Consider the following 20,074-nt stretch of genomic DNA (forward strand, 5'->3'; position numbering starts at 1 on the left):
GTCATCTGTCAGCGCCTGTGGAGACGGCCTTTTTTCATAAAGATAAAGATAAAGATAAAAATCATCACTCTGGCATAATGTTCATTTTTATATGGTCTTACTGTAACACTGTAAGTAAGCAGCAACTTAAAATACTTTATAGTCATTGGAAAAATCTAAGATTACCCATTAGTTAGCAGCTCCTGGATGCCAACACTGTACATTAGCATTCAACAGATTTCTGCCTAAAATAACCATTTCTTATGAGACAAAGGTGACGTTATAGCTGGGAAAATGATGAATATCTACAAATCAAGTTGTTTCAAGCTTCAACTTTTGAGGACGTTTAAGTTAAAAATGAGATATGTTTGTATGTATATTAGTATTTATATAAAATAAGCGTATATAGAAGTCACACAAGTAAGAAAAGTCAGAAATGTAAGGGTGCAAAGGGTCAAATGGAAAGAAATGGAAAATATGATTAAACACTGAAGTACATGGATGCAAAAACAACACAAACATGAAAGATACTAAAACATAACAGTGCATCAATAAACTTCATTGCACCTTGAAATGTGGAGGTCAAAATGGTTTAAGTGTAGAGAAAAACATGATACATGCACATCAAACTTTAAAAAGCAGCAGCAAAGAGTAAGGGACCAGGTTTGTAAATGATTTATAGGTGTGTAACATGAGACGTTTTGGGAAGTTGGTATTCATTGTTATGTTGCGATGGAATTTATCATAAACTCAAGACTTCATGTTCATTCGTGTGAGGATTCAGCAATTGCAGCAAACTTTCCAAACAGTTTCAATAAGCGTTTTATCAGAAGAACTCTTGCTGTCTTGAAAGGGCAGTTATTGAATGTAACACCGAGGTTATGTACTTTCCACTTTCTCAACTGTTTCCTCTGTAAACAGGTCACATGACTCCAGAGGCACATGGATCATGTGACCCGTGCAGCCCGCTGTTTCTTCTTGGGACTTGGACTGGAAGCTGTTTTGGATCCGATGAGATCGTTTTGTTCCCTCGTCTGAACTTTCACCTACTTTTTCTTAAAGCGGCCATTATATCATCAGCATTTTCCATCATAAAAATAGACAAGGATCAGAAGATGAAACAAAGGGACCACGAAGATATGCAAAACAACAAGGGAGACACACAGAGGCCACAAAGAGAGACTAAATAACCCCATGGACACACTAAATGACCATGCAGGGACATAAAACTATCACAAAGTAACGCAGTAAAAGTGTAAAAAGGCACAAAACAACAACAAACAAACAAACAACAAATGAACAGAACATTACTGCAAAGAGACACAAAACAACTGCAAAGGAACTGAAAGATACAAACAAAAAGTCACTCAACATCTGGTAAAAGATCTTTAAGCATCAAAGACACAAAATGTCAATTAAAGCTGCTCAACTACAAAAATACAAGGAATAACCACATTATAGCAGAGACACAAAACAACAAAGAAACACAAAGCTATCTGAAAAGGGTGAAAAATATACCAGACATTGAAATATTTCAGAGACCAAAAAACTACACACAGAAAACATCAAAACAACTTCAAAATGACAGAAAGCGTCTACAAAGAAAAACAAAAGTGCAATAAAGCACAAGAGTCAACTATAATACCAGAGAGATAGAAATACAAAATACCACGAGATGAGAAGAAAAAACGAGACAGAAAACCCTTTCAAAGGAAACAAAGAAACAGAAACAACCATCAAGAGAAGCAAAATAACTTCAAAGGGACACATTTTGACAAAAAGAAGACATCACAACTACAAAGAGACTGAAAACAACTACAAGGAGACTCATTACGACTGTACAAACAATATAACACTCATTAATACTGCATACCAAAACTAACAGGAGGGACAGAAGCAACAACAAAGAGACAGAAAACAATTACTAAGACACAAAATAACAACAAAGAGACAGAAAACAATTACTAAGACACAAAATAACAACAAAGAGACAGAAAATAGCTACAAAGAGACAACATGCAAACACAGAATTCTGCTGACAGTAGTTATTTAAAAATCTTCATTATGAGTGAACTTCAAAGGGCCTCCCTATCTGTTAATGGGGGATGTATTCAGCAGTGGTCTTAGATGAAGGGTCACTTGTGAGCTCAAAGGGTCATGCATAAAGAAATAACTTGCAAATAAGTAGAGAAAAGAAAATATTCAAAATTGTCAGGATTTTATGTCGCTGGGTGGGAAAGAAAAAAATATTTTGCCATTCAATCAGGAGTGACCCTCATTCTCCAGACATCTCCTTTAAAGGACAAAGTGTAACCTGAGAGAGAGCCTGTCTCTCTGTTGTATAAATATATGCTGCCCCCTGGTGGAGGAAATATACTGCTACAGGTGTGAAGTTGAAATGTTGTGTACTAACTTCACTAAAAGGTCTGAGGCAGATCAAATAAAGAGTTTAACATGGGCAATGATTAAACTTAATTACATTTTCAGCTTAATTGATTAATATAATAATAATGTAGCTTATTCCAAAAAATGAGCTTGGAAAATGTACCAGTACCAGACTAATGAACTCACCACTTCGTAAAAGTCATGATAAAAACCCAGACCTAGCTCATTATATCCTGCTCTTAAAACGTTTATGGTTCTATGTTTATACTGACTTTTTAATGACGTTGTCAGTCATATGTTATTAAACCTATATTACAAGTCAAGCTGCACTTACCTCCAATACAAAAGTCACCACAGTGAAATCTGTGCAGGACTGAAGGTTACAAATATTTACAAATATCATTAAACTGCATTAAGTGTTCAAAACACCTGAAAACAATCACTGATGATGTGTTGGTAATTGATTTACTGAGAACTGTTTTTCAAAGGAAAAGTGAAGAATAGGATTATCCTGACTCCGTCGGAGGGATGGATTAAGGAACTAAACAGAGGACAACTTGTTGGTCAAACATTTTCTTTATGATCATTTTGACATTTTAACATATTTTTTCAAGCTGTTTGAGTTTTTAGGTATTGTGCAGAGGCGGTCCTCAACCCATTTGAGCTTATGTTTCTTAAAGGATACATAAGGAAATAAATCAGAAAGAAAAAGCAAAGAATAAAAAATAAGGCATGAAAGAAAACTGCATTAAAGCATTTGACATTTTCCATAAGAGTTTGAATCTGGTTTGACACCATTAATACTCTGTCTATGCTAGAAACAGGTTTTCATCCATACACAGGGTCCTTGGGGTGGGATTGGAGGGTACTTATGGGTTGAGGTGTTTCCCTTTTATTTTTGTTTACCTACGATTATAATTCATGCCATGGTGATCCAAGAGAGAGAATTTAATCTGTTTGTTTGTATTCATTTGATTATTTTTTGCTCTCTATTTACTTATCTCTAATCTGACATGGGCAATGGACATGATCCCTCTCTCCTGTACCTCTGTTATGTGTCTTTAATTTTGTCTTTGTGTATAACAAAAAAATTGATCACAAAAATTGTTTGAATTGGCATCCAACTACAGCTACACAGTAGATAAATATGTACTGAAAATAAGAGTTGGAAAGAGTGTCATGACATTCTCACAAGCGGCACTCTGCTGATCTGAAAACTTAAATCTGTCTGAATTACATTGATTTAATCTAGTTCTTCAAAAGGACAGACCTGATCCTAGAGAACAGTGGATTTCTATATCAAGATAATCTGGATTTAACTTTTGAACAGGCTGTGTTCAACAAAATCTTAGACTTTTGAAGCCCGTTATCACATTTCAAGTTTCTCTGGCTGTGAGCGTCACTTCTGAGGCTCCTCTCTGAAAACAATCATTGAAGTTCAATGTGAGCCAACAAGCTGTAAAAACAAGAGCCCAACATGGTGATAGGGTAATGTTTTAGTACTTCTTTTGGTAGGTGCAATACTTTGCTATCACCTTGAACATATAGGTGCAGTGTTCATGAGTGAATAAAAACAAGGGAAAAAATAACTAGTATTTCAGAAGTTTATTAAAATTCAAGCATTTTACTGACCTTACAAAAAAGGCTACAAAGCACATTATAATCTTTCCACATTTTGTCAAACCATGTTGGTCACATTAACAGAGACCTGGTCATTATCCCTCTTTCCAACCCAATTCAGTCAAGGCAGATGTCTGTCTAGCATGAGTCTGGTCCTGCTGGAGTTTTCTGCCTGTTAAAAGGAAGTTTGTCCTTGCTGCTGTAACCTGCTAAATGCTGCAAAGTGCTCTGCTCATGGTGGATTAAGATGAGATCAGACTGAGTCCTGTGGGTGAGACTGGATCTGATCCTGTCTTGATGTTGGATCTTTGTAAATTATTTAACAGTACGGTCTAGACCTGCTCTGTTTGTTAAAGCGTCTTGAGATACTGTTTGTTGTGATTTGGCGCTTTACAAATAAAGATTGATTGATTTAAGAACAAAGTTGGTGACTGCAGATTGAAGTTGGTCCTCTCAGCTGGTCAGGTATCAATCTGCTCATCTGAACACTAAAAAGGAAGCAAAGTTTCAGTTTTAATATTCGACATTGTCTAATAAAAGATAACACCAAATGTTCTTCATATTCAGGTGATGTTCCCTGCAGGTCTCCTTTAGCAGAGCTGCAGGAGCCTGCTGGGATGATTTTTAATTTCTGGTCAAGTCCACAGCAAGTCAGGAAGAGGGAGTCCTGGAAGCCTTGGTATATGACCAAATATCAACATTACTTAAATACAAAACACACACACACACGACTCACAGCGAGAGACTGCAGGGACTCCTGATGAAACGTCTACAGGTTGTTCTCAGCTTTCTGAAACAAAAATAAAAAGAGCTTTACATAAATAATTGATTCTGTTTTCTTATGTTCTTTCTCATCTTACAGAAGCTGGAATCACTTGTGATGTTCTGCAGTGATATCCCAGCAGGCTCATGGCAGGGAACGTGTGGGTAAAGCGAGACTACAGGTTTACTCTGTGAGGTATTTCCAACGACATGACCCTACAGGTAAAGGTCCGTCGGGATAGACCTCAGCTTTAAAACACCAGCATGCTTTACATCAAACATACCTCGAGTGTTCAACGCTTCTGAAGACGGAGACTTGGGGCGGCTCTTTACTTCAGCAGAAACCTGGAAGAACAACCAGATCAGAAACATTTATAAAGCCATCCACAGACTCAAATCTAGGGAGATCTGTCATCCAGTACATAAATGTTTAACAGTGGATGATGTGCCTAATCTTAACTTTCCACTGATCTTAAAATGTATTAGATGTTTTTAAATGGAGCAGCTGTACTCTTGTTCCCATCACATGGATATCAGAAAAAACTAAACATACTTTTAGACTAACAAAATCCATCCGAGTGGACTAAAGTCCAGTGTGTCTCAACAAAAATACCAGGACTCCGAGCACACTCAGCTCACAGACCAACGATGCCAGATGTTGAGTTTTTCTCGCACTGGCTTTTGAACAAACCAGCTGATCAGACAGCTGGCTGCAGATACCACGCAGTGCTCACTGTGTACAATACTTCAAAAGACTTACCAATCCGTCTGCACACCAGTCCATCATGCCTCATCCACCTCACCATAATGGTGACCTGAAGACAAAAAAACAACCTTCAGTAAGTGATCACTGCCCACCTGCTACAGTCAACGTCCCTCCTGTCCTCCAGTGTTCTGCAGTGATATCCCAGCAGGCTCATGGCAGGGAACGTGTGGGTAAAGCGAGACTACAGGTTTACTCTGTGAGGTATTTCCAACGACATGACCCTACGGGTAAAGGTCCGTCGGGATAGACCTCAGCCTTCAGTGCTAACAGTTCAGATTGAAGTTCACCTGTTGGACAGCCAGGGACGACGAGGAGAGGAATCACTGCAGCAGAAACCCGGGCCAATCAAACAGCCAAGGTTACCCCATGGAGGCACATGAAGGGACACTTTCACAGCAATCTGTCCTGATAAAAATGACAGCAAGAGAATCAGTCAGCTTTGGGTTCATCAAACACTCCTGATGTCAACTGCTTTACTACATCATTATCATTTCCTCTATGAACTTTGAATGAGCCTTAAATACACAAGAGTAAGTCCACTTCCACAGAGGACACCATAATTCTACAGAACGTACAAACTATTAACAGTTTGTATTTAGTCAGCGGCCACGTGAAATGCATCAGTTTAATGGAGGGAGTGGTGGTTGAGCTTAAGGATTTGTGCTGATCAATGTTTTTGATTTTAAGAACTTGACAAATAGACTTCCCATCATGCATCACAGGACCTTTATGTCCTCAAAGGCCACCATCACTCCACTGACAGGGGGGGGGGCATAATAGCGTTCTAATCTACAGTGACAGCTAGATGTTGCTAAATATTAACAGCTCAGCACACTATTAAATATGTTGAGTTCATTTAAGAGTCAATACAATTTTTTTTTAAAGTCTAAAGTGTTAAATTCAGGGTATTTTTTTGGCCAAAAAACTTTAATTATAAAACAAAAGCAAGTGCCTTGTGAGCCTTGTAAGTGCATTTATGTTATCAGTTTTTTTTTTTACACAAATAACGCAGAAAAATGTAACTTCATCTAATTTTAAAGGTACGTTACTTTATGGTCCATTTTTTAACCCCCACTATGGATTTGGAACTATATGGTATAGAGTTGTGTTTTTTTTCCCCCTGCGATTATATGACCTCTCCAACATCTCACCTATTGCCCATAGTTGGTGATGCATACACATGCGCTGAAGTTATGCTTTTAAAAAAAATTGGACCAGCCCTATACTTTAGGACGACAAGGCACTTCTTGCCAACCTATGCCACCATGTCAGATCAGACCCTAAGCTCGTCCTTTGTAATAACCTCTTGCAGCGTATAGTGCTGTATATTAGATTATCACTCAACATGTCTTTCATTTCTTTTAAAAAGTGCAAGCTCTGTTTATCCTGTAAAACGCCTGTCTTGACTATAATAACTATAATTAGAATATTAATGTGGCCTCAGGTTGAGTGTGTCTCAACAAAAATACCAGGACTCCGAGCACATTCAGCTCACAGACCAACGATGCCAGATGTTGAGTTTTTCTCGCACTGGCTTTTGAACAAACCAGCTGATCAGACAGCTGGCTGCAGATACCACGCAGTGCTTACTTTGACTCTATAGCCAAGTGAAAGCTGATATTTATACCTTCATCATGTTGCTGCTTCACTGCTGGAGGTCAGGTCTGTGAGAAACCTGCAGAAACAGGATGATAATGAGAATCTGTTTCTAGAACCATCAATGATCACATTGAACTTCACATGCAGGATGTTCAGAGAGGCACATATCAATCACACTTCAGAGCAGTTGAACATATTTAGCCAATCATCATAACAGCAGAACATGTCCTTTATAAAAATAAAAAAAAACTCACCGAGCTGATCCGAGGTCTGCGGCTGCACCTGAAACAAACAGCAGTCTGACTCAGCACCATAAACAACAATAACTGCATTCTAAAAATGTATTCAAGAAAGATCTGTCAGTCCTCATAAGTAACACTGCTGCAGAGTGCACAGCAGTGGGTTGCAAGAGAATTGATCACTCTGTGCACTGTGTGAGATCTGTAGTCCACCTGACAGGACTCAAGATCACACTGTGCACACAAACTACAACACAGACAAATGACCACGGACCTTTAGAATGACACTGAATATCAATCACTCAAATCTATAAACACAAAAACTCACCTCGTGTCACAAAGCAAAGGCAGCATCATCTCCAGGGTATCTTTTACCCCATCACATGTACGACCTGCAAGAGAGGGAATATTCAAAACTACTTATAGATATACTCGATAATCTCAGGGTTTTCAATCATTCATTCACACATGTGCCGTGAATGTGTCAGGCCTCATTGTCACCGTTCAGCAACCAGCAGTGCCGGGGTGAAAGCAAAACCTGATGTAATCTGGCCACAGCTGTTCTGGGATCAGCCCACTGAACAGGACAAACCCACTGAAGAGTCTGCACCGTGGCACAAAACCAAGAACGGCGTTTCAATTTTCACTCCAATCACCACAGATACAGTTTAAGGCCTAAAGTGAAGAATACCATAAAGTATTTACACCTACTAAATTATCATTCATAATTTTAGTCTATGGTTCGCCTGTTTGTTATTAAGGAGCGAGTATCATGTTAAGTTATACATTAGTAAAGGCTTCATAATAACTTTATACAACTTCAATCTTGTAAATGTAAAACTTTAATCTTCAATTCATTATTCTCAAAATAGTCGGAACTTTCTCCCTCTAAACATTTTAGTTTATTCCCATTCATTTGAAACTAACAACTTATGTTAATTTAAATAAGTTTATTCTTTCAAATTTTATTTTCTTGTAATTTTGTGACTTTAAAAATTTTAATTGAGTCAAGTCACCAGAATGTCCTATTTTTATTAATAGGAATGAAACCTCAAATTTACAATTTTATGAACTTTTCCCTGGAGTTATTAGTTTCTCTAAAATGATGTACTTCATATTGTAAATTAATGTGTTTTTACTATACATTTATGTAGAAAGACCACCATTTTATCCTCTTGAATTATCCAGTTTATCCTCATGAACGAACAACTTTTCCTCTTAATTGTACAACTTTATTCAGGTTAATATCTGTCATTAATCTTAAACTTAGGACTTTTTTTTCCTCATAAAATTAAAACTTTATTCCCGAAATCGGATTATTTTTCTCATACATATTGTGGCCCTAATCCTCGGTCTTATAAATTAAGTCTTTCCCACCAGAAGTGTACTTTCATTGAAAGCAACAAAGTATACGCACTGTCTTGTCCTACTGTGACAGGTCATATCTCCTGAAACGTCTGTAATAGGCTTGTGTAGTTGAAAGATGTGTAGAAATCCGTGTCCTTGCAATGCGCTCTCTCCACCTATGCTAATGGTAGAGCTTACACTCACAGGCGAGCTGGTGGAGGTAAACTACTTGAACGGTTGGAGAGACTGTAATAACTACAGCTAGGTTAACGTAAACTGGCTTAGTTTACAATCACCACAAGAATCGACTCAAACCATTCACTCAAGATATCTCAGTTGAATCAATGTAGCATGAAGCAATCTAGCAGCTAGCTTAGTTAGCATGTCTAACGTAGACAACGTGGTGTGTAGAGTTAGGACGCGATGTTAAACTGTCGCGCTAAATCGTATATTATTCCTACCTACAGCTATCGTGAGTACATCAACGCGCCATAACCACTCAGAGCTACATAAATAAGTAGATTACGAATATTTACCCATTATGAGCGACAACAACTCGCAAGCCAGCCAACGCGGTCAAGAGGAGTCGGAAGAGTGCCGCCGAACTATTTATAGTAGGCTTTACGGCAGTTGACTACGGTTTACGACTTATGTTTACGACAGTCAGAACCATAGCTACATGGAGACCCCAGCTACAAAGTAATCACTCCGAAATCTTATTTCTGTATATGTATTTGTTGAATTTATCGAGTCATACTGTTGCTTTTTATTTAGTCATCATTTATTTCAGTAACCTTTTCACCTCTGGTCAAATGATGATTGTGATTAGGTATTGATTAAAAGAAAACAGCACAAAAAAGGCATTTTCGTCTGGTAGATTATTTCTTTGTTGTAACAATGCTTCTTAGAAATAAATCTCATACTGTTGAAAAGCCTGTGGGTTATGCCCTTTAAAAAAATGAGGAAAATAATGTGTTTTAAGCCTACAACTCTAGTCCAGGGGTCCCCAAAGTGTGGGTCAGGATCCCCTGGGGGTCGCGAGACACAAATGGGGGGTTGTGAGATGTCTTCCAGTATGTTTCTTTTTTCAAGTTATCTAAAATTAGAACATTTTACCCATAATAGGAAAAAATATCTACAAAAACCAGTAGCTAACCTTGAAATAAAACCTTGAAAATAGAAAATGTAATGAGTTTTCTGCATTTCTTTTTGCCAGATGACTCCTAAGTTTAGAATTAGGGAACAGTTAATTATAAAAAGAATGAGAAGCAGTAAGTTAATTCATAACAGCACAGGAAACACAGACACATGCTCATATAGGTAGGTTAATTTTCTTCAGACCAGCTAAATGAAGCCACATTAAATCACTATGAGGGACTGTGGGGGTCACGAGTCTTTGGCATCTATATTTTGGGGGTCGTGGGCTGAAAAGATTGGGAACCCCTGATCTAGTCCTAGTTTTCACATATCTGAATCTAGTCCTCTCTTGTCTCTTGTCCAGATCTAATAAGTCTTGGTATTTTAGTTCTGGATAAGGACCTGGTCCCATGTTGTCTAAACAGGAAAAGAAGTTGTCAACCCCTTTGAAGGATTCAAATCTGAGACAGTTTATAAAACAGCAGCCTACCACAATTTAATCCAGGTCTCACAAGTAGAAGTATTGTTGTTTTGTAGCAGGACCTGGTCCAATTTAGTCTATGGACCAGGGACTGTCAAACTTTTCAGTCTGTGACCCCACTGTGACCCCACATTGAGGCACAAGACCCCGGTGTAATTCATGGTAGTTAAAAGCATGGACAAGCACTCATAGGCCAATCCAAAGACAGACATCAGAACAACAATAATAAACAACAGCTAAATACCCCTGATATTAATTTACAGTCATTTTAAACACAGCTAGAAGCAGAATACATGTAATCCTTATGTGTAGGCTGAAGCCACGAGCAGACTATTAGCACAGACAGGTAGTATCTATGAGTTTCATACAGGCTGAAAGCCTAAGATTTTATTTTGCATATATAGTCACAACTATTTCGGTTTGTATTCTTACACAAATGGATAAAATCTGAATGTATTTACTTATTTTGTAAGGCATCTCTCAACTTTCCCTGAGGGAACTACTGGCTGTGACTATAGACTGTATAAAACATGGAGTAGTCTCCGTTATGTCAACCAGTTTGTTTCTGTAGCAGAGTTTTGAAGCCTGCTGTTGATGCTCACCTTATTGGAAATGTTGACTCAACCTGACTTTCAGTCGACCAAACATAAGGCAAAGAGGCGGCGTTTAGGCAGGATCCCAACCTCTTCCCTGACAGTAACAGTGTGCCTGCCTGTCAGTCAGGTCAGTTGTGCCTCCTATCAAAAATGCTTACTTTAAAATATATATATTTTTTCTTGGGGCATTTTTGCCTTTTTATTTGAAAGGACAGCTGTAGAGAGACAGGAAATGTGGGGAGCAGAGAGTGGGGGCAAGACATGCAGCAAATGGTCGCTGCCAGCAATCAAACTAGCAACGAGGACTATAGCCTCTGTGTGTGGGGTGCTTAAACCGCTAGGCCACCAGCGCCCCTCACTTTATCTTAAGAATTGAAGAGTTATGGGGCACCGTTGGCCTAGTGGTCTAAGCACCTGCCCCATGCACAGAGGCCATAGCCCTCATAGCAGAGGTCGCAGGTTTGATTTCAGCCTTTAACATTTAGTGCATGTCCTCCCCCACTCTCTGCTCCCCACATTTCCTGAGAGTTATAGAGTTATAAAATAATTCACCCCCGTACAGTGTGTGCCAATATAAAAATGAGCTATTCAGACCAAAACTGTTTTTTGTATCAGGCTGTATACATTTTTTTTTCCCACCATAAAGAGATTGGGTTTTTTTAAATGCATGTGTGGTTTCCGGTGCTTCAGCAGCCAGCCTCAAGTGGACACTCAAGAAACTGCAGTTTTCAGCACTTCTGATTTGCTTCATCGCAGATAGAGGTTGCTGCTTGGTTGAAACAAACATTTTGCATTTTTACAAAGAGATAGAAGGTCTCACAAATCTGACACAGCATTTTGGGAACTCACTAGACTCTTAGTTAATGGAGTCCAGGTCAAACAAGTTCATGCATAGTGGCTTTGGATAAGGTCCCCAATCCCTTAACATTGACGTTGACACCTCACTCATAATTTACTCTGATGAACATTTCATTCACTCTGCTTGAAGTGGGATGAACATTGTAAATACAAACAACTGACACAGTTTGGGAAATCATCACTTCCATTTTAATTAAAACCTATGTCACTTGCTTCCGGTTCTTTTATACAAATGCTCTCAGGTACAAGGTAAGAATAACGGCGCTCTACAGAAGAGAGCCGACAGGTGGAAGATACAGAGGAAAAAAAACTGTACTACATCTTTTTAAATACAAAACAGACAAATGGAAAACCTGGCGTCATGGCTCTTCTTACATTCTTTTTTATGAACACAAGAATTTAGAAAAGCTTTCAATGCAAATGTTTCCAGGACAAACCGACAAAATAACCCAACAATGCGTCGATCCATTTAAAATAAAGGTTAAAAAATGAAAGGTGTAATTATTATCAGTGGACACGTCTCAAAACTTTTTTTTTTTGCTGTTACAGTTTGAACTTTTTTATGTCACGTATATAAAAACGAACCAAATTGATCTGACTCTGGAGACAGCAGGTCTGTTAATGATTAAAAGGTCCCTTCTTTGAGACTACAAGGGATTTTCAGGAGCATGTTGATGCACAACTGAGCTGTGGTCCAAGCACATTCAGGTGACACCTCACCCTCCTGCTGGATTTGCATCTGTCTTCTAAATATGAACACAATCATAACTCCGAACGTAACTTCAGGTGTAAATCACACGTCACTTTGTGTGTAAGTTCAGTCATAAAGTTCTGCAGTGACTCTCTTTGTGCTTTAGAGTCCATCTGAGTCACTCCATGCTGTCAGGGTCCGCCTGGGCCATGTAGGCGTCCAGTTCAGCATCCAGGTGTCCTTTGGTCTTCGACATGTAGTCGTCCAGCTGGTTGTCCAGTTGCTCGCGGGTCACGGTTGGTCTGCCAAGACCTCGGCCCCGCCCACGACCGCGACCACCACCACGACCAAGAAAACCTCCACGACCACGCAGTCCACCGCGACCTGACAACAAAGATCAGAGTCAAATCTGTGTATTTGTGAGGACACCGGTCGGTTACCTGCTTCATTAACAGAGAAAACAACAACGCCCTCTCACCTCTGGCAACTCCGCCTCGAGCTGCTCCTCTAGACAGAACTCCTCCTCTACCAACAGGTCCTCCACGGTGGCGTCCTCCTCTACGCATCGCCAAGCGGCCAGCAGAGCCGCGGCCTCGCATTGGGCCCCCTGTGGTCATCCGCTTCCCTGTCAAACATGAAACATCGTAATTACTCTTACTTAGCAAATACAGCTTCACACATAAGGAGAAGCCCGCGGCTGTGGGAACCAATTCACTGTATGCTCACCTCTCAGAGACAGCGCCCCCCTCATTGCTCCTCCTCTGGCTCGTCCCCGGAGGCCTCCCCTCGTCATCCCTCGCATTCCTCCTCTTCCTCCTGCAGGTCCTCCTCTCATCAGGGCACCCACCGGCCGGCCCAGCCTCGCCTGGATGTTGCTCTTCCCCAGCCGCTGCTTCAAGCTCTGAGACGAGTTAATCAGGGAAGCCAAATGAAATCAGTCACACAAGCAACGCGTCATCCAGGGCAGGGCATAGAGGAAAGTAGACTCACTGGAGAGATCATTATTTCTAGTATTTTAAAAGTCTGGTTGTAGTATATGTATAAATTCACTGATATCATTCAGTACCAGTGTTTTTGGATTGTTTTGAAATGCTACGTCGTAAAGCCTGCTGTAAAACCGATTCACAGGGATAAAAACTTGTTTCAAGACTCAACACATAACAGAATAACAGACAAGTGATGAAAGAATTTAATCTGTCATCTGGAGGGGGTTAAGTGTTTTATCAAACATCTGCATGCAAAGGCACTTAAGAGTGTGAAGTGCAATTTGCACTTCATGGTAGCAGACTAATAATACCCCTCCTGTTAACAGGGAGCGATGTGACGATATCTGGGATGTTATTCTTCTGTCACGTCCCTCACTCACCTACTCTGCTGCAACACCTCTTAACACAAACTCTCTTGTTGCAGGTCTGTCTTTAGTTGGTTAAAAGGGTCCACTGACTTGCTGCCTGTCTGACCTTTGGCCTCACCTGCTTGTGGTTCAGAGCAGCCTGCACTGAAGGCCGGTTCTCCATCTGCTGGGCCAGCCGGCGGTTGCGGGCACTGGCCAGATGTTGCTGCTGCATGGTGGCTCGAATGCTTACCGCAGTGGGTTGCTTGTTCTTCAGCATGTTAGTGAAGCTTTAGAGGCGGGAGGGGAGAGAGAGAGGGGGGAGTAAAAGAGGGGGAGAGGGGACATACAGAGGAGGAGGAGGAAGCAGGTTCCACATCAAGTCATTGCTCATGTTACTGATGCTGCCACACAGACTGTGCTGGCTCTTTAGTCATTTCAGACTTCACCTGTTGGCACTCATTTTCTCTCTCGATCACATCTGATTTGTACTCGGATTAAGCATGTGTGATTTCAAACAAGCACAAGGAGAACTTTGATGTAGAGAAGAAACAAAGAGTTTAGACAGATAGAGAAGAGGAGCACAGTTTGCCACTTACAGGCCTCCAGCTGCTCGGCTGGGCATCGGCGTCGTGCTGCAGCAGAGGCCCTGGACATGAGGAGTGCTTGGCCACTCAGTCTCTTACAGCATGGACCGTGACGCTGTGGTTTAACCACGGAGCAAAAGGGGAGATGAGAGTGGAGGGGGGGAGGGAGCTCTTTGTCACGTCCAAGCTAGGACTGAGTACCTTTGAGCAGAGAGAGAGGTGGAGGGGAAAGACAGAAGAGCATGTGCTTCATTTCCATTGGTTTGAGAGAGAGAAATTAAGAGGCAGGAAGATGCCTCATCTCCCTGGTTTATCTTAAGCCTTCCTCTCCACTGTAAAGGCCAATATTCAGCATATTAACAGGGAGAAGGAGTGCCAGGGCTTTGGTAGGACAGTGGTCCGGTCCAGCACAGGCTTACCAAGGCTTACCAAGTGTGACCACTACCCTTTGCCCTTGTCTACATGTCTGCACTGCTCATACAAGACGCCTGGCCCAGCTACAGCGCCTCTGTCCCATGCCAACGTCATATTTAACCCTACACACGTGGACAAGGCCGGCATGGTTGAATGAGCAGCGCACACACGGAGCAAAGCATCCATGTCGGGTCCGGTCCCCAACAGAAGCCTTCCTTCCGTAGGGAGCACTAGAACCATCACAAGCCAAGGCTGGCCTTTTCATCTGGTGTGTAACTGCTGACAGGGTGCGTGGCGCCTCACCGCTCATTCAGGGACACCTTGGTGGTGCTTTTCAGGACAACTTTTTGTGAGGAGGCTGCGCTCATTTTGACTTCTTTTGCAGGCTCCTGGAAACAAGACAAGACAGAACACAAATCAAGATGAAGGGAGGAGAAGGAAAGAGTGATTTCAGAGCTGAGGTAAAGTGTAGGACGACAGAACAGAACTCTACAGTCTGTTAATCTTTGATGCGATGCTCGTTCTCAACATTGTAATTCATGAATCTGAAGGTGATTGGTGTTTAGGTTTCACAGATATTTGACAGGATATCGGTGCCAAATGTTACGGCTGTGGATCAAACTGCGAGGATGTCAAAATCTAACTAAAAATACGTGTTTAAAAAGTCACTTTTTGTGAAATTATCCCTTTAAAATTAGTTTAAATCAAAATGTTGTTAAAATTGTTGAAAGCTGGTTACTTTTTCATTCCTAAGCTCATTGTTTTAACACATATGTTTAAATATGCTCTAAAACATATTTACTTGTCTTATAAAAAATAACAACTGGGGGACAGGGTCTCATTTGTAGCAAGCCCTGTGATTGGTCCGCTGGGTAGCACCAAGCAGCAACCTCTGGTCTAAAAATAAGAGTCCAATGCAGAAGTGCTAAAAACTGCAGTTCATGGAGGATCCAATGAACGGATACTACGTCCATATTGTATTCAGTCTATGGGTGCTACACATTGACTGTATGACATATGAACGTAGTATCCGTGACGTCACCCATCTGTTTGTGAAGCGCTGTTTTGAGGCCAATCATCAGCGGCAGCCATATTTCTGCTGTTGAGCGATTGTGACATAAAGAGACAGGCTTTGAGCCTCCTCGCCAACAGCTACAGTGTTCCCGCCTGTCAATCAAGTCAGCTGTGCCTCTTATTGGAAGACCCATCTAAATGTTTTCGAAATTGAGAAATTAGCTGTCTAGACTACACTCGTATTTTGTACCAGGCTGTAAACATGTTTATTTCTGTTGTAAAGATCGTCTTTTTTTTTCAATGTGTGTGTATATGGTCTTCGGTACTTCCGGAGCCAGCCTCAAGCGGATCCTCGATGAACTGCAGTTTTTGGCACTTTCGCATTGGACTAATCCGGAGGTTGCCGCTTGAGCCCACACTGCCCCCAAGCGTTTACCAGGGGAATTGCAGAGCGACACGGACACACGTAGTTGGTGCTCAGGTCATGCATTTGACACTATGGAGGAGGGTCAATGTAAAGATCATACAACAGCAATGTGAATTTAAGGTAACATCACCCCGTTAACTACGATGAAGTTATAAAGATGTTGACAGTTATATTTAACATGCTTTTGAACGTTGCTAAGCAGTAGATGAAGAAGATTTCAAGATGGTGGCAGCTGCTCGGTCATATATCATCAGAGACGCTGTTTGTGTCCGTTTCCTCCAAACAGCATGCAGCAGATCCCTAATAAACCCGTTTTAATGAACCGACTAACTGTCAGAAATAACACATCACTCTCTCCGTCAGGTTTAACTTCTTTATTTCTTGAATTACACTTTCTAAAAGCACCTTTGTTCTGGTTTAAACCGGTCCATCTTCGCCCATACAAACTATGCAGGGCGGAGGTAGTCGCCTGTAAACCAGGCCGGACACAAGCCGGTTTAATTCTTAACTCAACGCTGAACTGGTAGTCGTTAACGAGGGAAAGATTGACAACACTTCAATGTAACAGTTCACTATTATTATTATCATTATCATTTTTATTATTCTTTGTACTCACTGTGAATGTCGCGTCGGTCGAAAAGCCTCGCAGCCAGCCAAGATTAGCCTTCAAAGCTAGCCTGTCTCAGCACGGTGTGACCGTGTCGGCTGTCCTTTGCTTCTTCTGCTTAGATACAAAGTATAACACGAAGCTAATTTGCAAATATTTCACTTAAAAAAAGAGAGGTTCTTGTTTAATCTTGCCCTTTTAGAAAAATAGACAACACCAAGAACGGGGCTCTCCAAAATGGTGCTGCTAGCTGAACTGGCCGTTCTTCTCGAGGAGAAAATGGAGACGTTCTTATGACGCTGTACGTCACCAGTAGGACGTCATTTCCGGGTTCGGCTGTGTTTATGGTTTGGCGAAATGGCTTCAGCGGCTTTGGTGGAGACTTCTGCAGGTAAAGATGCCATCGCCGAGGGGTTGCTCGACCTCCTGAAACCAGCAATCCAGCAGCTCGACTTGCATGTACACTCAGTAAGGTAGATATTCTCATTTATTTATAAATAATCAGGTAATTGTGATGTGTCATCCGAGCTAACTGGCTAACCCTGCTAACTGCTTGGCTGTCCCGTGACTGTATCACGGGTGTTATTGAGCCCTTATTGTTCCCCTTATGTGTTTAAAGCAATGACATTAGAAAAAATATATGTTTTTAGAGCTGGCTATTGCGTGTAATTTGTTAATTATGTTTGGAGTTTGTCTGTATTAATGTGATTATGTTCTTCTTTGCAGAGAAAGCCAGGTAGAATTAAGAGAGCATATAGACAACCTGGCCACAGGTAATCTGATTTGAAAAAAATGTCATTACAATGTTTTTTGACACTTAAATGAATAAAACACGAAGTTCCCTGTTTGCAAACCCTTATTTGGTGCTGTGTGTGTCCTGTGATGTTTATTGTCTGCAGAGTTATGTCGGATAAATGAGCATCAGAAGGTGGCTCTGGACCTGGACCCCTATGTGAAGAAGCTGCTGAATGCCAGAAGGAGAGTAGTGTTGGTAAACAACATACTGCAGAACGCACAGGTCAGTGACAAGACAGACTTCCTCAAAAAATGTGATCAATCATTACTAGTCAAACTACTTATTATGTCATTGCGATGAGTCACTTTTTTCCCAGAGTTACCTCATGATTAATCACAATTTACCTGTAAATGTAACTTCAAACTCAATTTAACTTCATTACAGTATGCAAATGTTTGATAATTATTATAGCAATAATCCAAAACAAAGACCAAACCTGTCAAGAAAATCCTCCATAAAACACTCAAAGGTACTGCATGCTCCAAAAATAAACTAAAAGCATTGCATGCCAAACTCAAGCCCAACAAGCAAGAAACGATGGGCATATTGACCAGAGTGTAACATCACAAAGTTATATAACTATCACAATGTGGTGTCCAATGCAACACAACAACAGACACATTGTACAACAAGTAGCCTACACTGTTTTGCACACGGACAACAGACACTTGAGTTCTGAGTCTGTTCTCGGGTTAAATGCTAAGATGGAATCAATAAGTAGAAAGTGTGTAAGTGACAGGTGCTTCACGGTAATGAAGAATTAAATGCAAATAGAACAACTTTTATCATTAGCACTGCAAGTGTTTTTCTACTATCAAGTTTAAAAAGACAAACTTTCTTCAGCGTAGAGGAACGCTCACACATGATATCGGTTTTGTGTCTCCAGGAACGCCTGAGGCGACTTAACCACAACGTGGCAAAGGAGACGGCAAGGAGGAAGACCATGCTGGAGTCATCAGGAGTGTTCACCACCCGCTCCCCCAGTAAACCCTGATCCTATTCTTCCTCCTCCTCCTCCTCCTCCTCCTCCTGCTCTGTACATCAAACACTGAACTGTCCTGACCAGCAGGGGCACATTAACACAGGACGCTGAAACACGAGGAGGGGGACGTCTCTTCTCCTGACATGTAGTCAGCTGTTTGTCTGACGATGTCCTGCACTGCTTTGTCTGATGTTTATATTAAAAACCGGGCTGTTAGCTGCTTAGCACACTGTCTAATCTTCTAGGAGAATATAATATGAGGTATTATTACATTTATTTATTATAACAGTTCAAACACATGCTTTCTACAGGATGGATTGTTACCCATGAGCAGAATGTTAAAAACATCCCTCCGCCTGCAGGACCAATGACAACAGTTGACCTGAGTAATCCTATTGATCAGCATGATTGATCCTTGTTTCTCTAATCTCTCTCTGTCTTTTGGATTTTTTTTTGTTTACAAATGTGAGCTGAATATAGCTCTATTAAAGCAGCTGTTACTCTCTGCACTCAGCCTCTGACTGGTTCAGCTGCACTTTGAAACAGGCCCAGATAAACCTGAGCATCTTGTGGCACCATGTTGAAGTAGACATTACTATAATACTTCCTGGAATTAAACACGTCTGTTTTGCCTTTGTGAACATCATACTATTTGTGTTGCTGCGCTTTAACTGCTGTTATTTTAATCTGCTTTGTTCTCAGCTTTAGCACAGAACTGTAATGATATCATCTCCATATGAAACATTGATGATAGCAGGCATGTTGAAAGTCACTGCAGACAACAAAATATATGTGCAACAAACTTTGACATGAATATGTTGCTGATTTAGACTCTTGACATCACAGGAAACTAAAAACAATTGAACGCAGTGTCGTTGGGAAAACTATACCAACAGTGAAACGATCTTTCTCTCTCTGTTTAATGGCAGTTTAAAAATCATTCTTTCCTGTGCGCCGTTGGCTGAGCAGTCTGAGCGCGCATCCTACGTACAGAGGCTATAGTCCTCGTTGCAGTGGTCAATGCTTGACTCCCATCCTCGACCATTTGCTGCATGTCTTCCCCCACTCTCTCTCTCTCTCTCAGAACATTTCATGTCTCTCATGTCTTCCTGTTTAGCTGTCCTATTAAATAAGGCAAAAATGCCTGAAAAATATAACTTGAAAATAAAAGTCCCAAAACATTAGTCTTTCTTAGCTCTGAAATATGAAACTGTTTTAGTTTAACCTCCCTAAGACAGTCAGTAAAAAACAGTAGAAGGTAAATGTTTAGTTTGTCCCTTCTCTGTAAAAATACGAAGGCCATCCCCAAAATGTAACTTTCTGGAGCAAAGACTAACATCTCTGTTTTCAGCTTTGTAACAAATCTCCCTCCAGCCAACCCTCTTTGGTTTAAACATTTTGCTAGGCTTACAAGTATTATTGTTTTCTTAACTCATGAAGGAAATAATAACGGA

General features: G+C 40.7%; 2 protein-coding genes, 1 long non-coding RNA gene and 5 other non-coding genes across 8 annotated transcripts; 1 reads left to right on the top strand and 7 right to left on the bottom strand.

Annotated features, from left to right (window-relative positions):
• Positions 1 to 3,954: 3,954 nt before the first annotated feature.
• Positions 3,955 to 9,319, bottom strand: LOC117827661. Its single transcript, XR_004634255.1, has 9 exons — positions 9,234 to 9,319; positions 7,679 to 7,742; positions 7,366 to 7,393; positions 7,140 to 7,187; positions 5,800 to 5,917; positions 5,507 to 5,561; positions 5,031 to 5,091; positions 4,721 to 4,774; positions 3,955 to 4,472 (listed from the first exon to the last, which is right to left on the bottom strand). It is a non-coding gene; the product is annotated as an uncharacterized LOC117827661 (long non-coding RNA).
• LOC117828589 lies at positions 4,863 to 4,996 on the bottom strand. Its single transcript, XR_004634451.1, has one exon. It is a non-coding gene; the product is annotated as a small nucleolar RNA SNORA18 (small nucleolar RNA).
• Positions 5,340 to 5,477, bottom strand: LOC117828581. Its single transcript, XR_004634444.1, has one exon. It is a non-coding gene; the product is annotated as a small nucleolar RNA SNORA8 (small nucleolar RNA).
• LOC117828590 lies at positions 5,634 to 5,767 on the bottom strand. Its single transcript, XR_004634452.1, has one exon. It is a non-coding gene; the product is annotated as a small nucleolar RNA SNORA18 (small nucleolar RNA).
• On the bottom strand, positions 6,962 to 7,099 carry LOC117828580. The gene has a single exon (XR_004634443.1). It is a non-coding gene; the product is annotated as a small nucleolar RNA SNORA8 (small nucleolar RNA).
• LOC117828577 lies at positions 7,258 to 7,330 on the bottom strand. Its single transcript, XR_004634440.1, has one exon. It is a non-coding gene; the product is annotated as a small nucleolar RNA Z40 (small nucleolar RNA).
• A 2,616-nt stretch (positions 9,320 to 11,935) lies between the features above and the next one.
• On the bottom strand, positions 11,936 to 17,139 carry chtopa (chromatin target of PRMT1a). Its single transcript, XM_034704188.1, has 6 exons — positions 16,852 to 17,139; positions 15,098 to 15,183; positions 13,933 to 14,083; positions 13,187 to 13,361; positions 12,939 to 13,085; positions 11,936 to 12,844 (listed from the first exon to the last, which is right to left on the bottom strand). The coding sequence occupies exons 2-6, from the start codon at positions 15,160 to 15,162 to the stop codon at positions 12,639 to 12,641; spliced, it is 744 nt and encodes a 247-aa protein (XP_034560079.1). The 5' UTR covers positions 15,163 to 15,183; positions 16,852 to 17,139; the 3' UTR covers positions 11,936 to 12,638.
• snapin (SNAP associated protein) lies at positions 17,050 to 19,428 on the top strand. The gene is made up of 4 exons (XM_034704189.1): positions 17,050 to 17,315; positions 17,569 to 17,615; positions 17,742 to 17,860; positions 18,525 to 19,428. The coding sequence occupies exons 1-4, from the start codon at positions 17,200 to 17,202 to the stop codon at positions 18,630 to 18,632; spliced, it is 390 nt and encodes a 129-aa protein (XP_034560080.1). The 5' UTR covers positions 17,050 to 17,199; the 3' UTR covers positions 18,633 to 19,428.
• The last annotated feature ends 646 nt before the right edge of the window (positions 19,429 to 20,074 follow it).

The sequence above is a fragment of the Notolabrus celidotus genome, chromosome 16, assembly GCF_009762535.1.
Source record: "Notolabrus celidotus isolate fNotCel1 chromosome 16, fNotCel1.pri, whole genome shotgun sequence".
Classification (NCBI taxonomy): Eukaryota; Metazoa; Chordata; class Actinopteri; order Labriformes; family Labridae; genus Notolabrus; species Notolabrus celidotus.

What these genes read in the sequence shown, in the direction of transcription:
- chtopa (XM_034704188.1), bottom strand. Translation starts at nt 15,162, where the DNA reads ATGAGCGCAGCCTCCTCACAAAAAGTTGTCCTGAAAAGCACCACCAAG. An exon ending in CTGCTCTGAACCACAAGCAG is followed by an intron (nt 13,362 to 13,932) that starts GTGAGGCCAAAG and finishes AACTCGTCTCAG; the next exon opens with AGCTTGAAGCAGCGGCTGGG. An exon ending in TCGAGGCGGAGTTGCCAGAG is followed by an intron (nt 12,845 to 12,938) that starts GTGAGAGGGCGT and finishes CTTTGTTGTCAG; the next exon opens with GTCGCGGTGGACTGCGTGGT.
- snapin (XM_034704189.1), top strand. Translation starts at nt 17,200, where the DNA reads ATGGCTTCAGCGGCTTTGGTGGAGACTTCTGCAGGTAAAGATGCCATC. An exon ending in TATAGACAACCTGGCCACAG is followed by an intron (nt 17,616 to 17,741) that starts GTAATCTGATTT and finishes TATTGTCTGCAG; the next exon opens with AGTTATGTCGGATAAATGAG. An exon ending in ACATACTGCAGAACGCACAG is followed by an intron (nt 17,861 to 18,524) that starts GTCAGTGACAAG and finishes TTGTGTCTCCAG; the next exon opens with GAACGCCTGAGGCGACTTAA.